Source organism: Prinia subflava, chromosome 19 (genome assembly GCF_021018805.1).
Source record: "Prinia subflava isolate CZ2003 ecotype Zambia chromosome 19, Cam_Psub_1.2, whole genome shotgun sequence".
Lineage (NCBI taxonomy): Eukaryota > Metazoa > Chordata > Aves > Passeriformes > Cisticolidae > Prinia > Prinia subflava.
In genome coordinates, this window is record NC_086265.1 from 7,219,524 (window position 1) to 7,246,368 (window position 26,845).

The 26,845-nt window shown below is 41.5% G+C and overlaps 2 protein-coding genes across 9 annotated transcripts in view; one reads left to right on the forward strand and one right to left on the reverse strand.

Annotated features, from left to right (window-relative positions):
* Positions 1-32: 32 nt before the first annotated feature.
* COMT (catechol-O-methyltransferase) lies at positions 33-22,627 on the reverse strand. 7 transcript variants are annotated; one of them, XM_063415703.1, is made up of 6 exons: positions 21,086-21,379; positions 9,056-9,143; positions 6,824-7,097; positions 4,826-5,019; positions 3,744-3,875; positions 33-1,309 (listed from the first exon to the last, which is right to left on the reverse strand). In XM_063415703.1, the coding sequence occupies exons 2-6, from the start codon at positions 9,059-9,061 to the stop codon at positions 1,130-1,132; spliced, it is 786 nt and encodes a 261-aa protein (XP_063271773.1). In that variant the 5' UTR covers positions 9,062-9,143; positions 21,086-21,379; the 3' UTR covers positions 33-1,129. The 7 variants fall into 7 exon arrangements, with proteins under 7 accessions (XP_063271773.1, XP_063271772.1, XP_063271770.1 ...); XM_063415702.1 differs by lacking the exon at positions 21,086-21,379 and adding an exon at positions 14,667-14,894; XM_063415700.1 differs by lacking the exons at positions 9,056-9,143; positions 21,086-21,379 and adding an exon at positions 22,518-22,627.
* The window catches only part of TXNRD2 (thioredoxin reductase 2), a 31,433-nt gene continuing 25,999 nt past the window's right edge, over positions 21,412-26,845 (forward strand). The window contains exons 1-8 of one of the 2 annotated variants that reach the window (XM_063415696.1): positions 21,412-21,519; positions 22,575-22,640; positions 23,328-23,384; positions 23,933-24,077; positions 24,396-24,470; positions 25,309-25,387; positions 26,329-26,391; positions 26,740-26,810. In XM_063415696.1, coding sequence (XP_063271766.1) covers positions 21,447-21,519; positions 22,575-22,640; positions 23,328-23,384; positions 23,933-24,077; positions 24,396-24,470; positions 25,309-25,387; positions 26,329-26,391; positions 26,740-26,810 — 629 coding nt within the window. In that variant the 5' untranslated portion in view covers positions 21,412-21,446. Of the gene's footprint in view, positions 21,520-22,471; positions 22,641-23,327; positions 23,385-23,932; positions 24,078-24,395; positions 24,471-25,308; positions 25,388-26,328; positions 26,392-26,739; positions 26,811-26,845 lie in introns of those variants that run through there. The other variant, XM_063415695.1, reaches the window with a different exon arrangement.

Below are 26,845 nucleotides of genomic sequence, written 5' to 3' on the forward strand. Positions count from 1 at the left end.
TGGAAAAAATGAAAGTCATGCCCCTGCTCTGTTGTTTTTTATTTTTTATTTATAAATGTGACTGTTGCTGCCTTACATAACCACAGCAGGACATGCCAGGAAATGCCACTGGATTTCTGCATCGTTCAGATGAGTTAGAGACTTTGTATTTGGTTTTGAGTCTTCTCAATGACAACCCACACTATTCACATGGTTTAACAGCATTGAGGTTAACCAGGGTGTGCAGGACTCACCTGCTAAAACCCATTCTCTCTGGACTTTAATTCTATACAGCATTTTAAACATACCCAGCACTTCAGAATAAGCAGCTTGTCCTGCCCCTAAAAAGCATGCACTATGTATGTACAGTGTAATGAGGGGATAAACAGCATTTTCTCAAGGTCAAATACTATGTAGTTTTGTATTCTTTTGGAAACAGTCTGCTCCTTTTCTTACCTGTCTGTTACTGTGTTTATTTTCATGTTTACTTCTTCAGTTTTCCCTGCCTCTGCATGGACAGATTAATAATTTTATTTGTTTGTGTTTTCAAAATTCTGTTTTGTTCTTCTCATCACTGCATGGGTCTGTCTTCTTTCAGTGTGTGCTCCTTTCTCTCACATAGAGATGATTAACTTTTGCAGTACATGTGCAAAGAAGTATCTGATCTCACAATAGGAGCCTTCAATGCATCAAGAGGCATGCTAGTAATTTAGCAAAAATAGGGCACATGAAACGGTCTTTTCCTGCAACATGGATTTTTTTTCCGCTCTTGCTAATGATTAATGAGTTTAGCTTGGGGACACAAGTCTTCAGAAGTTTCAGTGTATTTCTCCACTTCACCCTAAACCCAAAGTGTGGTTGTTCAAGTTGAGCTCAAAATAACAGACTCTGTTGGATGATGTGTTGGTCAAGGCAGGGCAACGTGCATCACCTTGGGTCTGCCAAGTTAATGTGGAACAATGGCACAGACCTGACTTACTCCATGTTTTGGGTTCTACCTCGCCTAAAAAGATCACTAGTGCTTCTTTAATTACAGGCTCCAAAATAAAAAAAGTAATAAAAATTTAAAAAACTGTAAAGCATGGACAGGTTAACCTGTGCAGTTGCATTTACGTCATCTGAAACAAAAGTTGATTCTTACTGACTCTCTTTATCCCAAAAACACAGCCTTCTCCATAGCATCTTCCACTTGCATATATTCCAGATGAGATGGGTAGTTAGTGCATTGGAAATGGGGGCTCTTGCGGACATAGTTAAGGAAATCTGGAGCTCCTGGGAAAATTACATTGTCAGCCAGAAGAACTGAGCCCTTCCTCAGCAAGTTGCATTCCTAGAAAGAAGAGAAACGGCTTCATAGTGGCTGTTAAGCAGACATTGGTTTGAGTGTCACGTACTTTCCTGTTAACCAGGTACACTTGAGTGCCTGCATCCAAAAACCCACTGTGGTACCGGTCTGGAAGATTGAAGAGACATGAGAGAAGCTGAGTAACTCTCGGATCCTTTGTGGTCCTTTGCTGACTTTCTCTGTTTATTAGTAGAACATTAGAGATGCTGATTCTGAAATAGCAAATCAAGTGGAAGTGTGTGGTTTGCTCCTCAGCTTGTTTCCAGCTATGTTTACATGATCAGTGAGGTGGCTTTGTTTTGCCTCATGTTTAAAAGTGTTTCTAACATGGCACTAAACTGTAGTAGGAGCTCTTTAGGTCATCTGAGTGTAGCATGTACTGCTTTGGCCAGTCTCAGTCAGACTCAAAAAGTGCTAAAAGAATTAAAGATTTTCTGTGCTTGTTTTCCTTTCATCTTAAGCAACTCCTGCCATTTTGTTTGAGACTTAGGCATGAAGCAAGGTTTTTGCACAATGAAGATCCCTCTGACAAATTTCCATCAGACATAACTAACTTGCAGTAGTCACTTCAAGTGCAATGTTTATCCTCAGTAAACCTAAACCCATAATTTTTACTGGTATTTTTTGTCTAGAAGAAGTTGCTTATCTGGGCTTGCCAGCTGTTTTAAAACAAAGTCTGTAGTTAAATCAGCTTGGTTGTTATCCTGTGGTTCCAGGCAGTGGCTGTCGCCAAAGCATGGGGTGTTTTTGTTACTCCCAGTCCATGAGAGCAGTTCTGCTGATGAGAGTCCTGCACAAGCCGTTGAGCTAATTGCTTGTGCCTCTGGGGACTGAACACCAGTCAGCACAGTGGAAGTGATTTTAGAGACACGTAAATACCCTCCAGTCTGTTTCTATTGCACAGCTTACAGAAGCCTGCAAGAGACAACATACTGGATTTTCCACTGGTCATCAGGATTTCAGATGCTCTTCATGTCTGGCTTTTTTGTCTGGACCACTTCCAATATATACATATTTCATCTGAATATATTCATACTTCACCATTCATACTTCAATATGTGCCAAAAATACATTTTAGAAAGTTTGTGACATCTGAGAAAATCTGAGGATCTTTTCTCTGTCTTTCTCCTCTTAATTTCATGGGAGATTTTTGCAACTTGGTATCACAGTTGCATCAGACTGACCACTACCATGGAATTAAACTGTCTGTTTGTTTTGGCTGTTGTGAAGGCTAAGTTCTGATAAGGATGCACTGTGGAAAGAGCTCAGTCATCCTTACACAGGCAGTTTAAAAGAAAGCATTCTCTGAGTACAAAATAACTGTAGGGAGGGAACATTTTCTTCAGCTACTGCTGTGTAAATTCAATACTAGCTGTTCATAACCCCAAACAAATTTCCTTTTCAAACAGCTTTCTGAAGGACAGGGCTTAAAAATAAAAAACCAGGGGGTCTGGGTCAGAAAATAGTGTTGTAGTCCTCAAGCAGGGGTCAGGAAGTATTTGGCAGGTTCTCAATTTAAGAGGCAGGCTCAAAAGAAGTGGATTTGTTTGTGAAGAAAATAATTGAAAAATGGCACTTCCATAAAAACTGGCAGTTGTAGAAAATTTTATCAGAGTATCTGTGCTGTGTTGATAGGTACAGATATTGTCAACCTCAGTTATTTAACACCTGAAAATACCTTCCTATCCAGAAGTCCTCTGCCACTGCCTACTGCTGTTACAGCCAACTTACTTTGTAATACCCAAAGTAATGGTTAAGGCAGCTTGGGAAGAAATAAACATAATTTTTCCACATTTGGGGCTGGACATAGAGTTGGACAGCATTTCCCTAGGAAGTTCCTGGCTGGGGCAGTCTGCACTCTTCTTAAGTTGCTTTGCAGCCAATTAATTAGGTGGAGTGTAAAGACTCCAAGACAAGTCATGGTGCATGCTGCCATAGCCATGCTACAGTATTTATGGAAAATGGTGTTTCATCAAGAGGCTCTGCTGGCACCACAGACCTGGGCAAAAAAAGGGCTACTGAGGAAATTAGAGAGGTGGAGTGGGGATATGCAGGTCCCAAGTCTCCCTGCTCCCAGGATCAGGATGGGCTTTGGGTCAGGTGTTCTGGTTACTGACCATGCAGGCACTCTGGGGGGTGTAAGACTCAGGCCATGCACTCCTCCAGGTGGGATTTCTGTATGTTCAGGAAACAGAATGGTTCAGCAGTACTCACTGAGTCCTGAGCTATGTGGTGTTGCCAGTTGTCCTTAACAAAAGTTTATGGTCCTGTCCTTCAAATCCTCTTTTCTTGTAAGGCTGCTATTTTGGCTGCCAGTCTTCATTTTACAGCAGATGAGGTCCCTCATAAAGCATAGAGGGCTCACAGACATGGAGCTATTTGCTACTTTACTTTTAAGAGTGGAATTGTGCAAACTGACCTGAAGCAGGATGGTGTCTGGTGTGTATCTGTCTTTCCAGTGGTCCAGGAAGACAAAATCCAGAGTATCCACTTCATATTTTTTTTTCAGCTGAGGGATAATTTTTTCTGAAGGGCCTTCTAGGAGTTTTACCTGAAATACAAATCTATCTGATGAACTGCAAAACATTAAGAAAACAGTGCTTTTAATTACTTTTTTTTTTTGTTACATCTCAGTTGACTCTTGTAGTCTAAGGGAACCAAAAAATGTAGAGAACAGGTTAAGTTAGAATAAAGATGGAGGCTGTGGTGTGTAAAATTGATATGCCAGGAGAAGGAGGAGACAGGACAGAAGCTGTTACATCTTCCTCACAGGTTTATTGGAGTAACCACTGTTAAACTGAAAGCAGCTGCTGCATGTGGATTTTTGTTAGGCAAGCACCATATACTGTGAGAGGAGGAAGAAGGTGGTAAGGAAATGTCTGGTTTATGACTCATAGCTGATCAGGAGATTAAATCAGATGGGGAAATGCAGTTTTAGATGTCACTAGTACTTCAGGTTCTCTTCAAGAAGTTAAGAAACACATTAGAAGGTCCCTTGGTGGGACTTATTTCCTCCAGTGTTTCCAGCTCCACTGAAGTGAGTTATCTGCTGAATAGACAGGCACTCCTCAGGCATGAATCTCCCAGCCTGGGGCAGGATATAGACTGGAAACACCTGCATCTCAACCAGCTACAGAGAGTCAAGACACCTCTGACTGCACAAAACTTAGGTATGGGTACTGTAACCAGCTAGATTTGGGTAAATACTTCTCATTTGAAGTCCATTGCACATAATACAACTGATTCCTTTGAGCTTTTGTAACAAATTGGACCATGGTTTAGTTTTTTGTAGTCACTCTTGACACCAATTTGAACCTTTTAGTTTATATTGAGAAACCCAGTATTATTCTGGCTTTTGGAAGGCAATGTAGTTAAGTCCTGCTGTAAGAGGTCAGGCACTGTAACTAAGCATGGAGCTGGTTAAATTTATAAGGCCCATGGGTACAAGAAAAAAAATCTAACCAGTTTTGCTGTAGTTGTTACAGACAAAATGGTATTTACCTTATCTTGTACTCCAGCAAACTCAATCATCTGTTTAGCTATAGCAGCAAATTCTGGGTTGAACTCCACAGTGAGCAGACGAGCTCCTGCCTTCAGCAGCCGAGAAATCCTCACTGCTGAGTAGCCACAGTACGTTCCCAGCTCCAGGGCAACTGATGGGTTGGCCTCTTCCACTGTCTTGTCTAGAATTTTACCTGATTAAAATGGGAAAAGGTTACCTTTTGACAAAATCAAACTGGTTCATATACAGAACAGCACAGTAGTGACAAGAAACAAAAAATTCATGTACTCAGTTGCTCAGGACATTCAAAAATTAAGAGTTGATGTCAAATTATATACTGTATTCATTGCAAATTGGCTTGTGATCAAGTTAATCATGGACATTTTAAATTTCAAAGTGCAAATTTTCAACTAAAAGAAATCTTAGTTTCACAATATACACATTTCTGAGTAAGGAATTCCCTGAATTAACTCGTTCCCTGAATATAACTTAACGTAATTCCCTGAATTAACTAATTTATAGTGTTAGAAGGGGGAATTGCAGTAATTTTTTCCAAGAACTTACTGCAGAAACTGGCCAAATTTGTGAAATACGTAACTTCTGGATTTTGAGTGCTCATATGTGTTGCTAGTGTTACATGCTGTAGTCTGATATAAAATTTCTTACTCTTACTACTGATCTTTAAAGGAAAAAAGAAAAGTTGACTTACAAAGTTGCAAGATATATGGTTTCCCTGCATGAATTTGTGGGATGGGAAACAGTCAATTGTTAACAACAGAAAATGTCCTCAAAAAGAAGTGACAGTGTACTATATTCAGTCCTTATGAAGAAAAGGATTTATTTGTGAGATATATTTCTGAGAAATTTCCTTACTTGTATGGCTAGAAACTGGATAACTAAACTCAAAAAGTAGTGGAAAGGATTTTACTCTAAGCCATGGTCATTAAGGGATATTCTTCTGGGTGTTGTTTATGAGTATGATGATGAGGATGAGGCATCTTGAAGCCATGTAGTCACTCTTGAAATCTCGGGGACTAAAGATGCACTAGCTTTGATGGTTCTTACCTGAGGAAAGGCCATCAGAGCAAAACTAGAGTGAAATTATTAAGAATTTAATCCCAAATGTTCAAAGTTTAGAGCTTTAAGTATTCCTACTCGGCCATGACCCACTGTTCTGCTGTCCTAAGCACCCCAGCCAGGTGTGCTGAGGAGCTACTTTCAAAAACTGTACCCATGTCAGAAGAGCATTTTTATTACAATGCTTACAGTTGTATTTCATTAGCTATGTTAATCCCAGACTAAGCAAATTTCCCCAGAAAGTTCCCAGCAAGACGTACTTTTGTTTCTAATTCATAAGGGAACATATTAACATTTTGCCATTATAGTTTTTTGAAAAGATTGCTGCATTCCTGCAGCTATGAAAAAAAAAGTTTCTGTTCCCATATTTTTCTTTAGGAGACAAGAACGAGACACTTTACTTACTAAATAGCTACAGTGTCTGATACTGTATGACATGGATAGGATTTCTCCCTTCAACAGAAACTTCTAATTTATGCTTTTATTCACAAAATTCATATAGTTCAACAAAATTTGGTTTGTTTTTTTTTCAATTTGCTATCTTGTTGTTAAAGATCTGAAAGTATTTAACATAATCAATTATGCCTTAAAGGCACCCTGTACATAAAGTGAAATACAATGCAACCCTAGACTTTTCCCATCAGTTGTCACTCTCTGCTTACACACTTGCAATGTGCACAACACAGAAACCCACATCTGGTGCTGTGACTTCCTGGACAAGTCACTGGATACCCCTCCTCAAAATCAGCTGCATGAGCAGGCACCAGTGCTCACAGAACTGCTCTGCTGACCACAAGGCGGTGTGGGTTGGCCTTTTTGCAGCAGGAGCAGATGGAAGTTGCCATGTCAATACAATCAGACATCCTGTACTGTACTAGTCTTGAAGGATCTTTTCAGATGCTGACCCCTGCTGCAATTACCTTTCTCATCACCCACGTTCATGGCCCACTCTTTCTGGGAGCAGTATTTATCTATAGTGTCCACCACGCTACAGGGGTCTCCTCGGACTGCATTCTGCAGCACAAAATTTAAAATCCTCTGTTCTTTGCTCTGATTCATGAAGAAATTGGTTATTTTCTCCCGGATTACTTCATTCCAGATAAGGGCAGCAGTGGCGTTTTTCCTGATGAGCATCACAACGAGCAGCAAAATGAAAAGCAGGATGAAGACAATGAACAAAGAGTTCTCCAGCATCTGGAAGAAAAGAGAAAAGCAGCCCAGGGTTAAGGTGGCACAGGAGAGGGCTGTCCTTCTTGTAAATATTGAGCTAAGTAACCCACAACCAACCGTTCTGAACCAGAACACACAGAGTTTAATTATGATTGTGTCTAGAGTAGCTGTAAAAGGCACTCTGTCACTTGGTAATGGATGGTGCTCTGTAGCACTTCCTTTAGAAGCCAGTTTTACAGGCAGTCAACAAGTACCTTTATTTAATGCTCTAGTCCCTCCCCCACACAGCTGCTCAGTCCTGGCTCCAAGCACACCACTGCACCAGGAGCTTCCAGCATCAAATCTGTTCTAGCTCCAATAGGAGCTACAACACCCTTAAAAATTTTGCCTAAGTTACCCAGGACCAGTAACAAAGGGATTATCTCATTCTAGGAGATAACAACATTCCTCCAAATCTCTTTTTACTTGTTCTTGCTTCTCTTTTTTGTTTCCCCAAATACTGTCCCAGAAAAATCCTATTTTTCCATGAAATCCGTGAAATTTTTCTGGATGATCTGACCTCCATTCTGTAGTGGAGTTTGGCATAAACACATGGGGAAAATCTATCCCACTATTTCAATTTTGAATCATCATGCAGAATGCATTTTGACTTCAGAAGATGACTGTTTCCATGGAGATATGCTCAAGACACAGTACAGCTGATTTTGTTCACCCATCCTCTTATCTTAGTTGCAGAGCGAGTGTGATTTGTTTGGAGCTGTCAAAAGTCTATTCCTTTGCTTTTAAGCAGTCACCAATGTTAACAGTTACCCTTAATACTTTTCTTGCAAAGTCTGACCTGAGACGTTTCCTTTCAGAGCCTGCCAGCATCATTAGCACATGAAAATCTTGCTTCTTGGACCTTCTGAATATTTTTTGCTAGCTAATATGAGCCTGCTTCATTACTTCAACACGATCATGAAGGCCTGAATGTCAATTTTTATTCTTTTTCTCTGGGCAGTAGTAGTTCTACTGACCAGGCCCAATTGTCCTGTACCTTCAGATGGGATTTCAGTTCTTTTAAGATTTTCTACATGAAAATGTTTGACATTATCTGTCCACTGAGAACTTTGACAGGGCTGTGAAAAGATCATTAGTTTAACATAAAATATCTCTCTAGCTTTGCTTGTCTGGTCTTTCCTTGACTTTCATGGCTTAGTTGATTGTATGGTCGTTGTTGATGGATTTGGATTACTGGCACAGGTGAGAGAGAATGATTCTGAACTCCAAGGAGTGGATGGAGCCCAGACACCACTTCCTGAGGCAGCAGGTCTCTAAGCCTCCTGCACACCCGTGACTCGCTTGGTGGCAGTCAGGTGCCTCTAGGACTGAGCACTGCTGGCATTCGGAATTACTGCAGTCCACTGCCAGACATAATCCTCTGGTTCCAATGGATACCTCAGATTCTCTGAGCAGACCTTGCCACGGGCTGTTGCTTCAGCACTGTGAGATCCTGCCTGCATGTTTGGGGCTGCCCTTCAAAGGTCTGTCAGACAGCCAGAGTGGATGGGAGCAGCAGGATGAACTAGGTAGTGTATTCTGGGGGGAACAGCTTTCCTCCTTTATTGCTTAGCACTGATATGAGCCCATTTAGTGAGAGTTCTCAAAACAGGCAGAGAAGCCTCTGTAGGCTAACCCAGCCCTGCTCCCTGTCCTGCAGGAATGCTGAGACTCCTTTTTCAGACTGGCTGTCTGAATCAAGTACTCAGAGGGATCCACGTTTCGCAGTGCCTCAGATCTTTGCACTGGAATCCCACATGAATGCTACCACACCTAAGAGCAGAGCCCACCTGCCTCCCCAGAGGCTGCTCACAGGTAGAAACAACCTACAGAGTGCATGCTGATTTTTCCTAGAGGAGTTCACTTATGTTGAGGTATCAAGGAATGTTGTCAACTATTGGGTTTTTTATTATTATTAATATTTCTGTATAACACCTCAGCACCTTCATAAACTGGCAGTATGGGTTGTTCTTAGCAGAATTCCTTCAGGAGGCAATTATCCTGAACACCAGTTTCCACAAAAGGTACCTTCTAAAAAGAGAGAAACAGACACATCTTGGTTTTCTTTTTTTTTAATACAGTTTTTTTTGAAGTTTTCCCTCTTAATTTCTGTCTTCTTAGGTGTGAAAATAAATTTAGTGACAGCAGCAGACTGTAAAGGCAGTCTGCCAAGAGCAAGAGGCGTTGGTGATGGTCATGCACCCAGAGGGAAAAAAGATCTGTACCAAAATAGGTAATTGCTTTCGTATTCTTAGCTGGAAAATATTTGATATGAAAATTAAGTGTGTAAGTCAACCAATTTAAAAATGCCACTGCCTAGGAGACAGTCATGTTATGACAGCTTTAGAAAATGCAACAATAATTTTAGCTTTAATGTGGATTAATGAGATTCATTAAGTATGCAATAAAACTGAACTTGCATATAGTCAAGTTTCCCATAACCACTTATTACAAGGCAGCCACTCTTATTATTTAATGCTATACTGAGGTTCCAAATACACAGCACTGCACTGCAAGCTCTTCTGTGCTTTAGAAACACCATAATAAAGGGAGCCTTCTCTTTGAAAGCTAAAATTTGAAGTGGAAAATAGTAGGCAAATGAAAAATTCAGCAAGGGAATAAACAGAAAACTGGAGGGACAACATTATGGGAAAGAATGAATAACATGTATCAGTACATCTGTTTTTGAGAAGACATAGTTTAAAAGAAAACATATTAAAATTTCATGCCCAAACCTGTCAAACTACTGATGAGCCTCTCTAAAGCACTGAGTTATTTTCTTATGCATCTAATCTTACACATTTTGGCAGGTTTCATAGGACCAAATCATAACTTGATAATGCAGCTCAGCAGTTTTCCCCTGATGCACACCATAATCAAACAATCAGCATTTGAATGGGAGTACCTCTGTTTCAGCTTACAGAGATTTAAAAAGATATTTTTGAAGAGAGAAGCAGACACAAAATGTGGAAATCTGCGGCCCCAACTTACCTGCCTGTGGAGATGAAACACCTAAGTCATTCCAATGGCTATAAAAGAAACATCAAGATACTTGTAGACTTAGGGATCTGCTATTATGCCAACAGATGTTAAGTTAGGGGATTCAGTATCCCCTAACTATCATATGATCTTCAACTTTTCCAAAATCATAAAAATGCCCATGTGATGGAGCCCAAACCAATACACCCTGTTCTTTATTCTCATGCAGCTGACTCCAGCCATTTCACCAAAGGTTGAAATAAGGTAAATTTCAGTAATGCTATTTATCAGTCCTTCTGGTACATTTTTCAAACCTCTGCTAAAAAATAATTGCTCTTAGAATTCCCTTACATGAAAAGATAAGCAGTAGAACAATTGGTAACATCAGTTTTTAAGGTAAGTCCGAGTAACCAGCTTGAACTGAGATGTTTTTCAGCATTTCATAAAAACTGAACTAAGTTTTCATAACACTGTTAGAGGAAGGTGTATGGAAATGTGATGTAAACTACTGATTGCAACTGTTTCTCTAATTCCAGACCAACATCCCACTGCTAAAATCTGATGTTTATTGAGAAGAAAAATAAGTATGTGAAAGTCAGCACCTTTAAATGGTCTGTTTTAACAAAAGTATATAGTGAGATTCACACTCACTGGATTAAAGAAGTATCAAATTTGACTACTTAACTATTCTGAAGCTTAGTTCACTACATTATGAGTAACTAACAAGATGTAATTTCCTACAGATGCAAAAATAAGAGATGACAGATATTGAAACACTTGTGAGGTGGAAAACTGCTGGATAGAATATTTTTCTAATCAAGGTGAATCCTTCTAAGCCTAATTACAGAGCCTCTCATTACAGTTTTGTCTTGTATAAACTGATATTACTTTGCTTTGTACTGAAAATTAAGTCCTAAACATTATCACAGAAAATGCCACACTTTAGTACAAAGACAGCACATAAATTAGACTGCTATTCTCCAGGGCTGGAATGAGAGTAAACTTTGTGACCCTGAGTCAGAGGAATTAGCTGTGAGTCTCATTTTGGCAATGTTTTCTGATCTGGCCTTGGATGAGCTGCCTTATCTTCCTCTGTGTTGCCACAAGAAAGTTACTGCTACGTGTGTAAATTCCCAAGGCATTGTAAAGCTGAATTAATCTTTTTCAGAAAATTGCCTGCTATGAATGTATCAATAACACCTGAGGAAAGGCAGAGTTTTGTCTGCACAGCAAATGCTTATGTGACATTATTATTCTTGAGTTTATGAACAACTGGGAAAATGTGGAGACAAGCAGTGCTTGAAATGGTCTCCTAAAGGGCTTTCAGGCAGCTGATAATTCAGGCCTTTGAGGAAAGATGGTACATCCAGTCTTGCTATAATTTTTCATGCATTTAATCTAACTGCCAAGAACTGGTTGGTGTTTAAGAGTTCATTACAAGTCTCCACGCATCCAGACAGTACTTTAGCATTCTGGTGCTAAAGGGTTTAGAATCTAATTTTGACTTTATTAACTCACAAAACCTGGTGAATGGGGAGCACTTCCTAAGTTTATATCATTCAACCTTTTTCAGCTTCTGCTGAAATTATGCCTTTAGACATTGATGCACTGAAGTGTGCAGAGGATTTGCACACTAGTAAGGATATATTGGCTGTTCATGAAGCATTGTGAAAACAATGCAGAAGAGTCAGCACATTTCTACATATTTTAACAATATCCCACACTAGCCACAGGAGATCTGTGCTGTGCTGGGACTGGAGTTTCTGACTCCTAGTCCTGTACTGTCTTGAATGAGGCAATCTCTCTTTTGTGACATTGTTTTTCTTGATGTTTTCCCAGAGCAAGAAAGTCAGAGTATTTTGGTCAGAAAGTCTAAACTAACTTCTGCCAAACATATTGTATCCTGTTGCTGTAGGCAACACAATTCAACAGCTTCATAATTTAGTACATTTAAAGGTCAAAAAAAAATTTTTTTACCTTCTATTCTTTCATTACTGTTTATGTATTTTCAAGTGAGCGCAACTGTTCTGTGAAGAATAATCATCATATTGCCAAATATGAATAGCTTGTATTTCAATGGAAACTTAGTCTGAGAGTTTGACATTCAGATTTTCCACTGACATCATGAAAACAATCTGAACAGACTTTCTATACTTTTTCACTACTTCTTGCCTGAAGTCTAGATTTTCCTCTCAGTTTTTTTCAAATTACTATAATTTAGCTTCACTACCATGACTACAAAAATTTCTGTCTTCTATAAATGCAAAGTTCTGATGATCATTTTCTGCCCCCATAGCCTTTTGTCTTGTCTTCTTCCCTCTTCTCAGGTTGAAAGGAAACAAATACAAGTTTCTTCTTACTGAATGAAAGGAAAAGAACAGAAAAGTACCTATTGCCTACTTGGGAGCCCCATCAAATAAGCTTCATAAGGGTGTTTAAATCCATTCTGCCTACATAGATTTCAATTAGGATAATTGCTACCCACTTAAAACTCCTTCCCAGTAGCCATTCTCTAGATGGTATTTGGTGCTATTACCCAAAGCAGAAGGTTTATATAATGGTTATGTGCCCCATAAAGAAGTGCAGTGTTTAGAATGAACTGGCCACACAGAGAGGCCTCATCTCCCTCCAACAAGCAGGTCCACAGGAATTTGTAGCAATCTAATCCAGACTGACCTAGTGAACACACCGCATGATTAAAGCCAGGGAATGAGAGAATTCTTCAAGGATAAGAAATGCACTTCACTGGGCCTTAAGCAAAGGCAGCTTTTTAGGAATAAGACCTTTTCAGGTACCCCTAGGAAGTGTTTGTTCCTTATTCCTACTGGAGCAGTCCCGATGTGTTTGTACTGTTTGTACCAGTGTTTAGGACCAGTGGTTAGGTTGGCTCAGCAGAACTGTACAAATCCTACCTGGGAGGCAGTGGACTGACTAAAGTAGAGAGTGCTCTGCCCTGACACCACACTGGGAGCTGGTCTGTGAAAAGTTTTCTTAAGATGAGATTTTCATGTTCCCCAGGGGGTAAAATCAAGCTCTTATTGAATGATTTTGCCCCAAATGGAGGTAGGGAGAAAGGGCTGGAAGAGTAAAGACCAAAATAGCTAATTGTCCTCAGTACAGACAATTTCACAGTCTCTTCCTCATATCACAGGGCTGAATCTTTAGTGTCCCAAATCCCCACTGCATGCTCCTGCCCTGCTTCCAAGGCTACCAGCTAATCTACTGTAAATCTGTCTCTCTCCCAGCACGGCTTTCTGCTGTCCGCAGGCTGCTCTTCAAGCTGGGGGGAGTGCTGAATCCTAGTAGTGAGGACACCCACTGAGGGATCTGAAGGATTAGGAAGGAAATCTCTGCTGAAATGATGACTTATTTCTATGAAAATTAACAACTCTAACACGCCAGGCAAGGCGGGATTCACCACAACACAGCAGGTAACCAAATGCTGTGTGGGAAGAGGCAGCCTGAGACAGAGCGAGGTAGGGATTGGTTTCAAATCCTGAGTGAAAGCTCTCCCCAAAAAAGCTCCTGGAGTGGGCATAGAGGGTCTCTGACTAGGAATTATTTTCTGACAGAGCTTTAGAATGGCCTCACACATTAAGATCTGTTTTCAAGGACTGCTGCCAAAATTATGTTTTTTCAAAAAATTCCCAGTCACGTTTAATTCCAGTGATCCTGAAGGAATGCTGAAAGACAACAGCATGAGACTGGCCGATGTAAACTGGGTACCAGGCTGCTGAGAAATATTGCTAAACTTGGGTGGCAACTTAGTTCCTTGTGGTGTTAATGTGATCAAACCCTTTTCTCATTAATGCAAAGTAAAGCTGTAAATCAGGAAGTTTTTCTTTTCTATTTCAATACTGAAAGCTGTGCAAATGCATATGGTTCTGAACCTGAGGGCTTTGTTGGAGAAGTCCATGACTGAGTAAGCAGAAGTGCAGAGACAGAGTAAAAGTTAAGGTTGTTCACAGAGTTCATCAGGATGACGTGGTTGACAGTATTGGTAAATATGAGTTTGTTTGTAAAGGACAGAAGGTAAAAAATATCCATTATGGGCATCAGAAGGATACTCTATAAGCACCAGCAGGGCTAGCAAGCAAAAGTACCTGCTTTTTGTCCTTTCTTCAGAGGTATTTTGCAGTAACAGAACTCCCTCTTGAGAATGAAAACCTCCACAAAATACATCTGCAGCAAAACACTTATAAAAGCAGCTATTCAGCCAAATGTGGCTGAACTGACGCTTGAGTTGCATTCAGCTTCTTCTTGAATACAAATGAATACTAAATTCCAGCATACTTTTAGCCATAAATTAAATGTTCAATTTAGGCAGAGTTATCTCATCTCACTTCTTTCAGCTGTCAAGATTTACAATACAGTACAAATGCATTACACACAAATATGTCCTACTCTTTCTCTGTGAAAGCTGTTGCTGCCCACGGACTGGCTTCCTGACAATGAGTGCCAGTCAGAATGTGGAAAACACCACTTCTTTCATAAGCACCACTGTTTAAAATAGTGACATTATCTAAGATAACACATCATGTCAAGCCTGACAAACAAGAAAATATAAATATGTACCTTCCTTAGTATAGCAGAAGCTGTTCCCTCCGATCTTTTCCTGTGCTGCTCTCCTGTGGATTTTACAGAATAAGAGTCCAAGAGCCTGCAGTATTCAGTCACTTTCGATCACATCACAGGAATAGCTTATCAGTTCTGTTACACAGACTCTAAAAGGAGCGGTGTCCTTTTCCCCAACTCCTCCTTTCACAGATTCTTCGCTCCTTAAAGGTGCTCGGTGCTCTAATAACCGTAGAGAAAGCTATTCATCTGTACCGTAACGACAGTGCTCTTGTTACTTAGTTACAGCACAGTGAATGCTGACAAAGTCAGGTATGAGCCAAATCTGTGCTCAGGGTAAATGCAATGTGTTCAATCAAGCAACTTCAGGAATGAATTTGGCCCAAGAGATTTAGTTCTTTTTTCAGCTCAGACATGGCATGCTACAGCCAGAGCAGAATTGGTAGGAACAAGACCTAGGCATGTGGGTTAAATATAGCGTGCTGCTGGAGGCAGGCGAGGTATGTATAGCAAATGGCTTAATAGCAACTACAGGAGGAGCTGCAATCAATACATTATAAATAGCACATTTGAATTTCTGTGGCTTCTAGTTGGAAAAATCTGCTACAAACAGCTCTAAGATAAAATAAGAGACTTATTCTAACAGACCTTGTTCTCAGCTTGTCTGTCTATACTGTTTCATTCGAGGTGGGAACAATATAATCTAGCTGCAATGAAATGGCACCATCGAAGAAAATCAGAAGAAAAACAAAAAACCCAGACACAATATCGTAATAGTTCTCTCCTGCATTCTCACTGCAAAACACAGACCTAGCCAGCAGGTGTTTGAAGCTCAAGCCTAGAAACTTTTTAAAAACTTAAGGTATGTGTTTGTACCAAGTGTGGCAGAAACAGGAGCTGAAGTTCTGGGAATTCCAGGCCTTGTCCAGTGATAGGGGAGGTCCTTGAAAAAATTAGGGACCACCTGAGAGCATGACAAGAGAAAACCAAATAATTCTAAGCAGATTAATTGAATAAAGAATTGTGGGGAAAAATAGGTGGGTGAAGACTGAAGTGTTTCTAGTAGCACTAAACAAAACATAAATAAGACCCTGCAATAAAGCACAGTCCCCAATGTCAGTACAGAATAACTTTGAAGTATCTTTTCCATGTATAACAGAGCTTTAGCTCTACAAATATTTTCTTACAATCAAGACATCAAGCACAACAAAGAATGAAGTAAGCAATACTGCAGTCCAGCTTCACTGACAGTAATTTCCTGTCTGGTTGTGTCTGCACGATCCCTGATGCCTCTCACAATTTAAATTAGCAGAGAATTTTTTTACTGCTGGGCTGTGGAGAAAAGAGTTTAAAACAGTAAAACTTACTCTAAGCACTGACCTTGTGTAAGTATACAGCTGCTCTCTGGAGAAGTCCTTGCAGTTAACTACAGCTAGTTGTGGGTGGTGTCAGCCCAGCTTCTGCTTAGCAGCATAATTTAGTGCCAAGACTTCCCAGATTGAGCAACATCCCATGACAACACTCCTAAAAGTCTTCTAACTTGGAGCTGAATTATATTTTTCAGGCTCGAAGCATGGGAGGAGCAAACTTGCTTCTGCCTGCCCACAGCTGTTTACTTGTGTGATAAAAGCTACGCTTGCAAGTAACCCTTGCTGTTGTCTACATATTTCATTACATAAGTAAAAATGGTGAATGGCAATAACTGCAAATTAGACAAAGCTGGAGGCTCAGTTGCTTAAGCCACCCAAACTGTGAGATAATGTCCACAAATTGCTTTCAAGTTAATAGAAAATTGAAATCTTGTACTATGTTATGGGGTATTTTCTTCCCCAAGAGGAGTTTCTTTGCTAGCCTGATAGACATTGGTTTATGCTTCCCTCTAATTTACCTGTTAGCCCAACACATGGTCTATATAAGTATGGATATTTTTGTAAATTTTTACTAATGTACTAACAATTTACTAATGTACTACAAACTCCACAGGGCATAAATTTATATACTATCCACATGACTTATCCTTGTCTAGACAGTAAAAATCTGCCCCGATACTAATATATCCAGGTTAGTGAACTGTGGAGAGCTACAAATATATTGGAGTAATACAATTTTTATGTAGGGCCAAGATCTTAAAAGATGGGTTTGGTAGTTCAGAATATCTATCAGGTACTGGATTCACAGGGCACATCTGTGGGAAGGTGCAGAAGCAGGAGGCACTAGCCTGGGAGCACCATCACACGAGTGGCAGCAGCTCAGGATAACTGGCTGGTTCAGGCTGACTCACCCTGACAGTCGCCGCTTGAGCTCTGCTGTGGCTGCACAAACTTGAGCAGACTTGCTCAGGGACAGAGCTCCCAGCTGCAATCACATGGTGCAGCGTGGCAGGGCCATTCCCACTTGCTGTGCATAGCACGGAGCTACAGCTTTTCCCCCTAAATCCATGCCTGGCATAACAACAAATGGCATTCCCTTCCTCTAATAACCCCGGACAAAGACTGGTTTTTAAAAGCCAAAACAAAGGGAGACAGGAGAGCTAGCACATTATCATAAACCCCACAGATCATGTGAAACACCGAGTGGAAAAAAATTCTTTTGAGCTTGCATTTTCAGAATAGCAGGAGGGATTTTCTTTTATGGGAATTTGCTGTTTTCCACAGTCAAATTAGTCCCTTGCTGAGAAAGACACGCAAAAGAGGAATTTTAAGGAAACGAAGCACCACTCATGTCTGAATCAGGAAACTGCCTGGAAATATCTAAAACAGGAAACATCTGAAAGAGAAAAAAAGTGGCCAGCAAAGTTGTACTCTAAATTTGAACAGATAATACAAGCACTTAGACTATTTTGTGTTTACAGTGCCTCTTAAAGTGTTATCAGGCAGATTGAAAAAACCTTTCCACTTTCAAAGACTTTATAACTCCTGACAAAAACTTTGAAGCAGTTAAGTCTGTCACATTTCTCTCTTTTCTGCCCTCACGTTTTTTGGCAATATGTGCTGAAGCATTTGAATGAAGCCAAGAACTTGTGTTATTTGAAGCTTCATCTGCTTCTGCTGTTTTTTCCCTTACTTGCAATCAATTACTTGTTCAGGACAAACTATGAACAGAAGATCTATCTGTGTTAAGGAAGGAAGGAATAAAAAGGCATAGATTAAATTCCGAATGAGTCCTACTCTGAGACAAATTTCTGAAAATAATTCTTAAATAATCTTTAACAGGAAGAGATGGTAAGAAACCAAAAAGAGCTACCTCATGTAGAGACAACTTAGTTCAACCAATGATCCAGTAGAGTTCATTGACACTCTGTAAATTATTCATTAGGTCACGCCACAAAATGCAACCTCTGAGAGAATCGATTTCCCACCCCACCCACTAAAAAGGACACAAAGTGATGACTTCTCAAGATAGGATCTACCTGACACCTCTCTCCTTCCCCCCACCCTCCCTGGTGGCTGATCTAGGAATGTAACACGTGAAGGAAACTATGGCAGAAAAACAGGAAAGACAAGAAGATGTGCTTGAAAAGTCAAAATTTCTAAAAGGTTTGGTAGAAGAAGTATTTGGTCCTGGTCATCTTCATGAGGGACAATTTAAGTAAGCCATTGATAAATGTAATAAAATGCATTTCCTAGGAAGGAAGCAACATACAGAATTGCAAGCTGTCATTACAATAAATTCAAAAGGAGAAAGTTTGACCGCTAACAAAACCAATTCACAACTTACAAAGCACCTTTTTTGTTGAATGGATTCATGTACATTTCTGATATAGGGTGTCTCCTTTACCCTTTTAATACCACACTGTTTAAAGTATACTCAATAAACATCTCCCCCTGGAAATAAACCAAACCACAACTAGTGTATAAGTTAATTTATGACTTTAAATATGACTGACAAAATTCAGTGGAAATGTGATGTTAAGTCTGATAGCTATCTTGGAAGAAGTTTTTTTAATCTCAGTTTTGGAAGTATATGCTTTCACTGCAGAAACACAAGGTTGTATCTAAATGATTCCTGATAACAGAATGTATTTGGTGGTAAAGGACTTATTACTTGCTTTCTTAACAGAAATTAGGATATATAATATATATATATAAAAAAGTGTGTATCACTAATTATCTAATCAACATAATGCTAACCACAAAAGAACTGAAATCAGAGTAGAAAGCCATATGAGCTGAGCCAAAGATACAGTAGAAACCGCATCTGATAATCAGTATCTGGCTCCAGTCCCTGAAAAAGAGTTTTGAAGTGCAGCACAGACACACTGCTCAGTGCTGACAGAAGGAAATCCCAGGGGCTGCTGCTCTTACTGATACTGTCACCATCAGCACAACCCACTCCTCGTGGCTGCTGTTTGTCTCTGTCATTCTGGAGGATCAAGCCTCTGGGAGTGAGCAAGAACAAGTGGAGTGGCACAGCACAGACTTTGGATTTGCTTCTGAAGCTGGCGGTCCTGATGGGAAAGCCTGTGGAACCACACTGTGCTTTCTCCTGAGCTGTGGGACACAGCCACAGGGCTGGGGACATCCCAGCATCACACGGTCACACAGTGGCACAGCACCAGCTGTATCTTCTGATCTGAACCTCCCTTAGCATTTTAAGGACATTTCTTCTCATCCTTTCACTTGAGATGCAGCAGAAGAAACCAACCTCCACCTTCCTTTCCTTTGGTTCAATTTAGTTTCTCTTTGCCACATTTAAAGCCTCTCCTTATTAGCAAAACACCATAATGCTGCAGGGACATCTCCTCACATAAACTTGTTTTGTGTTTGGTGAGAGTTAATTCTACCCTTGATCCTTCATACCTGAATTAAATCTGTGTGAAGTGCATATGCTCAACACTGGCTAACATGAAAAGCAGAAACAACTTTGTATGCATGTACCTTGAAAAGCATAAAAGATTGTATCTGGATATGCTCAAGGTTTCTTTCATTCAGAGGCCTCTCAGTATGCTCCAGTCATTTCTTTCTACTGCTGTTGCAGTGGGTAACAGTGTTTCTAGTGATAACAGGGGGATTGCCTTTGGTTTTCTGGTATCTTCTTTTTGTTTGGGAGGGCTGGTTTAATAGCAATGATGCTGGAAAAAAAGTCATCAATCCACTTACTAAAGTGATAATAATTCCTGTTTCATGTATTTTCAAACATTAACGGGGTGAACAAAAATAATGAGACCGCTCTGGAGGTGAAATGAATTCTACAACACTTTCTTTGGAGTATTTTAATTTCCTCCCATTTCTCCTCAGCTGTGGACCAGGGGATTGATGTTTTCCGAACAAAATGGTTGGATGCTGCCCCCTTGTGAGCGAGGCCCCTGCTCCTACGCCTGAACCACAACTGCCCAAAACCTTTTTTTTCTGAAGAAAAAGCATCTGATTCTCTTGTCCCAAACTCTGGTTTGGCTGTGGTGGTATTTAACACGTGTGACCCACTAGCAACAGCAGCAGGAAGGGCGAGTACTGAGCTCCAGTAAAGGGCAAGCCAGCACCGCTGAACAAGGAAAACTCGTTCCCTTGATTTGTTTTGATCAATGCCAGCTTTGAGGGCTTTTACCTCAGGCTGTCAGAACACATCACAGGCATTATTAACCTGCACAGCTCCCATTCAGGATAGGTCAGCAGCATCGCCCTGGTTTAATCAATAGTAGGCATGTAGCACAGGGATGGAGAATGCTGCTGGAGGCTGAGGCAGTGCAGGCACTCTGGCAGGTTGTCCTGAGCAGGTGTCTGTCCCACCACAGCCCAGCCACGTGTGAAAGCTGTTGGTGCAGGCCGGGGTCACTGACACACATTGCTTGGGTCCCGCTCCAGCACTCCAGCAGAGGAACCCCTTTCTCCAGATCCGAGTCCTGCTTACAATCCTGAATGTATCACAGTCACAGGAACACGGAGTAACACGGCATGCTGCCTCTAACACCTCATGGAAGGCGCTTTGTTCAAACCTCCTCAGAGGTTTCTGACTGCCAGCCAGTGCCCTGCCCCTGAGGAGGGGCTGTGGCAGCTCCTATCGCCACAGAGGGGACAGGACAGGTGTTGGGTATCAAGTGAAGGTTTGGGGCAGTCGTCATGATCCTTGTCTTTCCCAAAACGCCTTCCCGAACCTTTTCTACAGCAGGATCTGGGGGAAAACCAGTCAAGCAAACTGTGGGATTTTTTTTTCCTTTCCAAATGTCTAATTTTAATGCAAAATTTAACTGATTTTAATTAAGGAGTCGTGAACCGGAATACTCAGTATAATAAAGACAAGGAGCTATTGAAAAGTGTCCAGCAGAGGCCATGAAGAGGATGAGGGGGCAGGAGCATCTCTTATGAGGAGAGACTGTGGGAGCTGGGCCTGTTTACTCTGAACAGATGACTGAAAGGGAATCTCATTAATGACATGACAGGATGAAGAGCAATGGTCATAAACTAGAACACACGAGGTTTTACCTCAGCATGAGGAAGAACTTCATGTTGGCGGTGGCAGAGCACTGGAACAGCTGCCCAGGGAAATCGTGCCGTCTTCCTCTCTGGAGACTTTCCAAATCACCATTCCACCTGCTCCAGGTGCATTGTACAGGGTGGTTGGACTGAGGGATCCCAGAGGTCCCTTCGAACCCTCACGATTCTGTGCCGCTCTGTGTGATTCACCAGCACCAGCGCCCGTGCCCGCCCCGTGAGGGCTCCGTGCCGAGCGCTCCCCTCAGGCGGCTCCCGCGCGAGACCCCCACGGGCCCCGCCGCCCTCCGCTCAGGCGCTGCGCGGCCACCCCGCAGGGTCCTGGCGGGCGTGGGGCCCTGTGCCGTACAGCATGGCGGCGCTGTGGCGGCGGGCGCGTCCCCCGGCAGTGTCGGGGCTGTGCCGTACGCTCCGAGCGCTCTCAGGTACGCGGCACCCGCGGGGCTCGGGCCTGGCAACGGCCGCGCCTTCGCCACTCCCTGCGGGAGGCGGCTGTCCGCTCCTTCTGACGCCCAAAGCGCCCGGAGAAGGCCTCCCGAGCCTTTCCCACCCCCCGCAGATGCAGAGCGGCTGCTGTGGGGACCGGGCCGCCTCTCGGATCTAGCCCGAGGCAGGGCGGGCGGAAGCCGCCTCCGTCCGTGAGGGCTGTGGCAGCCACTGCCGGCCCTGGTGCTCCTGCGGAGCCCGTCCCTCGGACCCGGGGCACTCAGGGAGCCCCACGTTCAGCGGCGATGCAGCGGGGTAGAGGCTCCGAAGTGGGGCTGGGGCTGCCCCAGAGGCAGCCAAACCTTTCCTGCGGAATTAGCGCCGAAGGGTAGCGGCCCTCCCAGCCCGCTCGGCGCTGCCAGGGAAAGCCCCACAGCCCGGGCTCGGATGCTGCGTGGGCTCGGTGCCCGCCCTGCCCGTGACGGCTCCGAAAGCAGCAGCGACCCTGTGCCCTTACTAGAAGGAGTCATCGCTCACCTGCGGCCGCTCCCGCCGCCTCACGCCGCGCCCGGAGCGGGGGCCGGTCCGAGCCGGGGCCGGTCCGAGCCGGGGCCGGTCCGTGCCGGTGCCCAGGTGGCAGCAGGGGCCAGCTTCGCTCTGAGGCCCCGGCAAGGCACACACGGCATATAAAGCTTTGAGTCCGATAATGTGACCCCGCGGAAAAATATCTATGTAGAACTTGCCGCTGTAATGCCGAGACAGAGACCTGTACTGGATCTCAGCTGCATTAATTATGAGCCTTTTGGGGCAGTCATGTAAAAATTTAATCTATTTTCTCACTTCGTTTGAAATTCTTTGTTCTCTGTACTTCATTCACAAAACCAGAGTAGATAGCTTAATGAACAAACTACAGCACTAGAGTAAAGTGAGGAAAACCCAAATCAGCAATAATCAGTTGTAAAAATGTGTGTACTGAGATACTGTCCTTCTTACATACCTCTCCCATCTTCCTGGTCTGTTTCTATTCCTTCTTTTTTTCACGTCCTCTTCACAGGAAAGAATGAGTACGATCTTCTGGTCGTTGGCGGAGGGTCTGGAGGCCTTGCTTGTGCAAAAGAAGGTTTGTATGCATAAATAACAGAAGTTTTGGGTTAACTTCAGTGCAGTGTAAGGAAATAAATGAAGTGTTACTGATAATCAAAGCTTTTTAAGAAGCATGGTATGCTCCAGTACCTGCACATTAATCATTAACTTAGCTCCATATGGTTAATCTGCAAATTGATTCACACCCTCAGACGGTGTAATCTTGCTTGGCTTTCTTCTTGACCTTTTAAAAAATATTTCTTATTTTGTCATGGGAAAAACTAATAAACTTTGATTTCATTGCAGTAAAAGTATTCAGAATACCTCCATAGATACTGTATTTTTTTAATTTCTCATTTATGTGTTAAATCAACAATCTCGTCAGACTGTTTGGAAGAGCTAACTGCTGTATAGAACCTTGCCCCTTTGTATCTCAGGGTAGTATGTTCAACAACCCACAGCATTCTTAAACATCTCATTTGAGGTCAAATTGCATTTTTAGGGTCAGTGGAAGCTGGAGGCCCCGGTCTGGGTTATTAAGCATCTGCAGAGAATTTGCTGACTACACAGGCAGGTTGGGTCCCTGGTCTGGTATCTCAAGTTAGACAGAAAAAACCACCAGCTGTCATCTCCTGTATTTTATCTGTATCTGTGCTACTAAAAATGTTTATGTTTGTATATTGCTGCTTCCTCTAAATACCTTACCTCGCTTCTTTGTTTAAAGCTGCTCAGTTTGGAAGAAAAGTGGCTGTTGTGGATTATGTTGAACCTTCCCCGCAAGGTATGGAAGAGAAATACCAGGGTAATAATTGGAAATGCATGTAATTCTGGTGAGGAGGTTGCTCCAGGGAGTAGTGTCCAGAGCCACACTGTCTGCTTTGCCTGGAGTAAAAGTCCTTAAGCCCAGCTTGTGCCATGGCTGGTTCCCTCCAAGGTGAACCCTGCACATTAAGCTTGTTAGCAGTGCTTGATGCTACCATTTATGGTAGACTTTGGACTCTAACAAGTGACAATATTCCCTCTGTCAAAATGTTATTTACAATTTCTAAAAATTACAAATTGTGTCATGCTGAGGCTCCTCGTGTATAATGCATAAAATGAGATCTGCAAATGTGAATGTTTAGTTACTGAGAAAAATCTTGAGATAGTTTGAATTTTAGAAGACAAATATACAGAGATGGTGTTTATCAAACAAATGAGCATAAAGAAAGTTAGAAACTGATCTGTAGGAGACAGTAAACTGTATTGTTACAGAACTTTTTACCTGCCATGTACCCAACTGCATTGTTACACTAATCTCATGCATTTAATTTTTTTTTTTTTCCCAAGGAACCTCATGGGGACTTGGTGGAACTTGTGTGAATGTTGGCTGCATTCCTAAAAAGCTTATGCATCAAGCAGCCCTTTTAGGGAGTGCCCTTAAAGATGCCCAACACTATGGCTGGAGTATATCCCAACCTGTTCATCATACCTGGTAAAGACTGTTGCCCATCTCCACTCCTATGTGCTGCAAATGAATAGCAATAACCTTTTCCCAGTTGGTGTTTATTATGGGACAGTTAGGGAAGTGAATTTTACATGTGAAATTTTAGCCTGGTACTTGTTTAAAAAACAGAACTAGTTACTGGTTTCTCGGGACAGAAATTATGTTGATTTGGCCTTGGTAATTTGCTTTTACAACAAAAAATACTGTGGTTCATCCCTCACTTTCAGCATTTTCCTATATCTTTGTGTTGCATGACCTGAATTTGTAATATGATGACTTCATGCTCAGCTTCTTGTTTTGCAACAGGTCTGTGATGGCACAAGGTGTTCAGAATTATGTGAAATCCTTGAACTGGGGACATAGAGTGCAACTACAAGAAAAGTAAGTAAGACTTTGAAGTTCATCTTTCTTCCCACAGCCAAGGAGGTTCTCTTGCCCTTGTAGAATTGCAGAATTGCCTTTGAAGTTTCTATCTAGAGCTAGTATTTCAAGTCTTTAAGTCCTTTCTGCTGGGGTCTGTAAGTGCCTTTGTCAATGTAAGTGGTCTCTTCCTCTCCCATTTTCCTTTTTGGTGAAATAATGGTTGACACTGACCATACACAAAAGCTTTTTAGCAGTGTAGTGATGCTCTCTTTAGTCTGGAGAGGTTTTGCATTAATATAAACAGTCAAGGTTTCTTAAGAAACTTTTGATGTCATCCCCCAAAATTTCTATGCCATACAAACCCACAGCTAACACTATGCTAGAGCAGCAGATTTTTTTTGCTTTCAGTGCAGAAATGGTTCCAAGTTTTTCAGCATGCAGTTCCTTTTATAGAGAAATCATATTAATAGAAAATTTAACACATTCTAGTCTTTTTACTCCTGCTGAGTCACTTTGGTGTGTTCTCAAATGAGCATGGTATCAGAAATGCTATAGATAGTTCTAGTAATGCTATGGCTAATGGAAAATGTGTTTTTTGAAGAGATAATAACCTGATCTTAAAGTTTGTTACAAGGTTAGTTACTTTTCTGTATAGAGGAGTTAAGTGTGACACAGGAATTAAATGACAAATTATGATAGAGCTGCAAACAGTTCCATGAAATGAGGTTCTTTCCTTTTATTGCTCTATGCCTGTTTGCTACCCTTTTTAGCACTTTAATACAGAAAAAATAGCTGATTGTATTTCATACCTACTCTTGTTAAGCGTGCATTGCTGATGCTGTTTTCTCCTATACAGAAAGGTGAAATATTTCAACATAAAAGGAAGTTTTTCTGATCCCCATACAGTCCGTGGTTTAACGAAAGCAGGTAAAGAGGTGAGCTCCTGTGCTGATTTCTGCAGTGTTGTTCACTTTGAACATTTGAGGTCATTTGGGAGCTTGTCCCTTTGCAAATTGCTTGAGGTATTCAGTATTGTTTTGATGAGTGAGATTTACATTTCCACATGAGAAGTTGTTTGTGAACTGGACTGGTGCCTGCTGAGTCCCTGGCCTGGCCTGTTAGGTGCTATTGCTTTTGTTCTGCAGGTGGAAATGCTGAGACTAAAGATTTTTGTTTGATTTGGTCAGTCGTGGTGATGCTTACAGAAATGTAAATTCGGAGAATTAGGTTACTCTGAGCTGTTTCCCTCCTTCAGATGATTTGTAGGGGTGATTAACTCAGTAATACCAAATTGTGTGTGGGAGGCAATTAGTGTGAATGCACAGCTGGGTCACATAACGGAATGGTGGCCATTGCTGCCTGTTTAACAAGGCTGAACATGCCTTTTGAACACCTTTTTGAGGGTAATTTAATGTTTAATGTTACTGATTAATATCAGCTTGACTATCAGGTTTTGGGGGTAGGTGCCTAGGATTTGCTAGAAACATTCTTCTTTTAAGGTAGCTTAACTCCAGACCTGAGACAGAATTTACTGCTGTGTGTTTGTGCATTTTATCCTGACAAGAAACTGATTTTAAAATGGTGTCATTTGTGCATAACTGTTGCTTCCAAATACTCATTAGAATCTTGCTCAGTATAAGAACAATTGCACAGTTAATATTAAAACAAAACCTAGTACAGAATGAGCAGGAGAAATTCTGCAGGTATTAGTTTATCTCCATCCTTTTTTTAATGCATTGCTGATTATTATGCCACATAAGTAGCAGATGGTAGTGCCAGGTTTCTCATTGATCACTCATTTGTATGTAGAGGAAATCCAAAGACAGATAAAAGGATTGCAAATGCTTGATTTTGATTTTTTTATTTTTGTTTGTAGATTGTTGTTACTGCAGATAATATTGTCATTGCTACTGGAGGAAGACCAAAATACCCTGCACATGTAAGTTACCCTTCCATTTGAGAACTCCAGTGCTTTGCTGCTTGAGATGCAGAACACAGTGAAGGAGGATAATGAATGTAAAAATAAAGCAACATATGAGAGATTTTTGTACTTGTGTCACACAAAAAATTGTCTTTATATAAAAAATGGCTTTTTAAAAAACATTTCCATAGGCAACAATTTGCTCTGATTCAGTATCTTGGTGTTGCTTAGAGCTGTAGGATAATTCATGTTGGGAGTCAGCAGCCACAGATGTTTCCCCTTGTACTTCAGCCAACACAGCCCAAATTGCTGTTAGCTGTTATTGCTGGCAGGAGTTGCATTGCAGACTCACCTGTGTGATTGTAGGTTGCAGGTGCACTGGAGCATGGAATCACAAGTGATGATCTGTTCTGGCTAAAGGAATCTCCTGGAAAAACGTGAGTTACCTTACCATGGCTGCAGTAGATGCTGG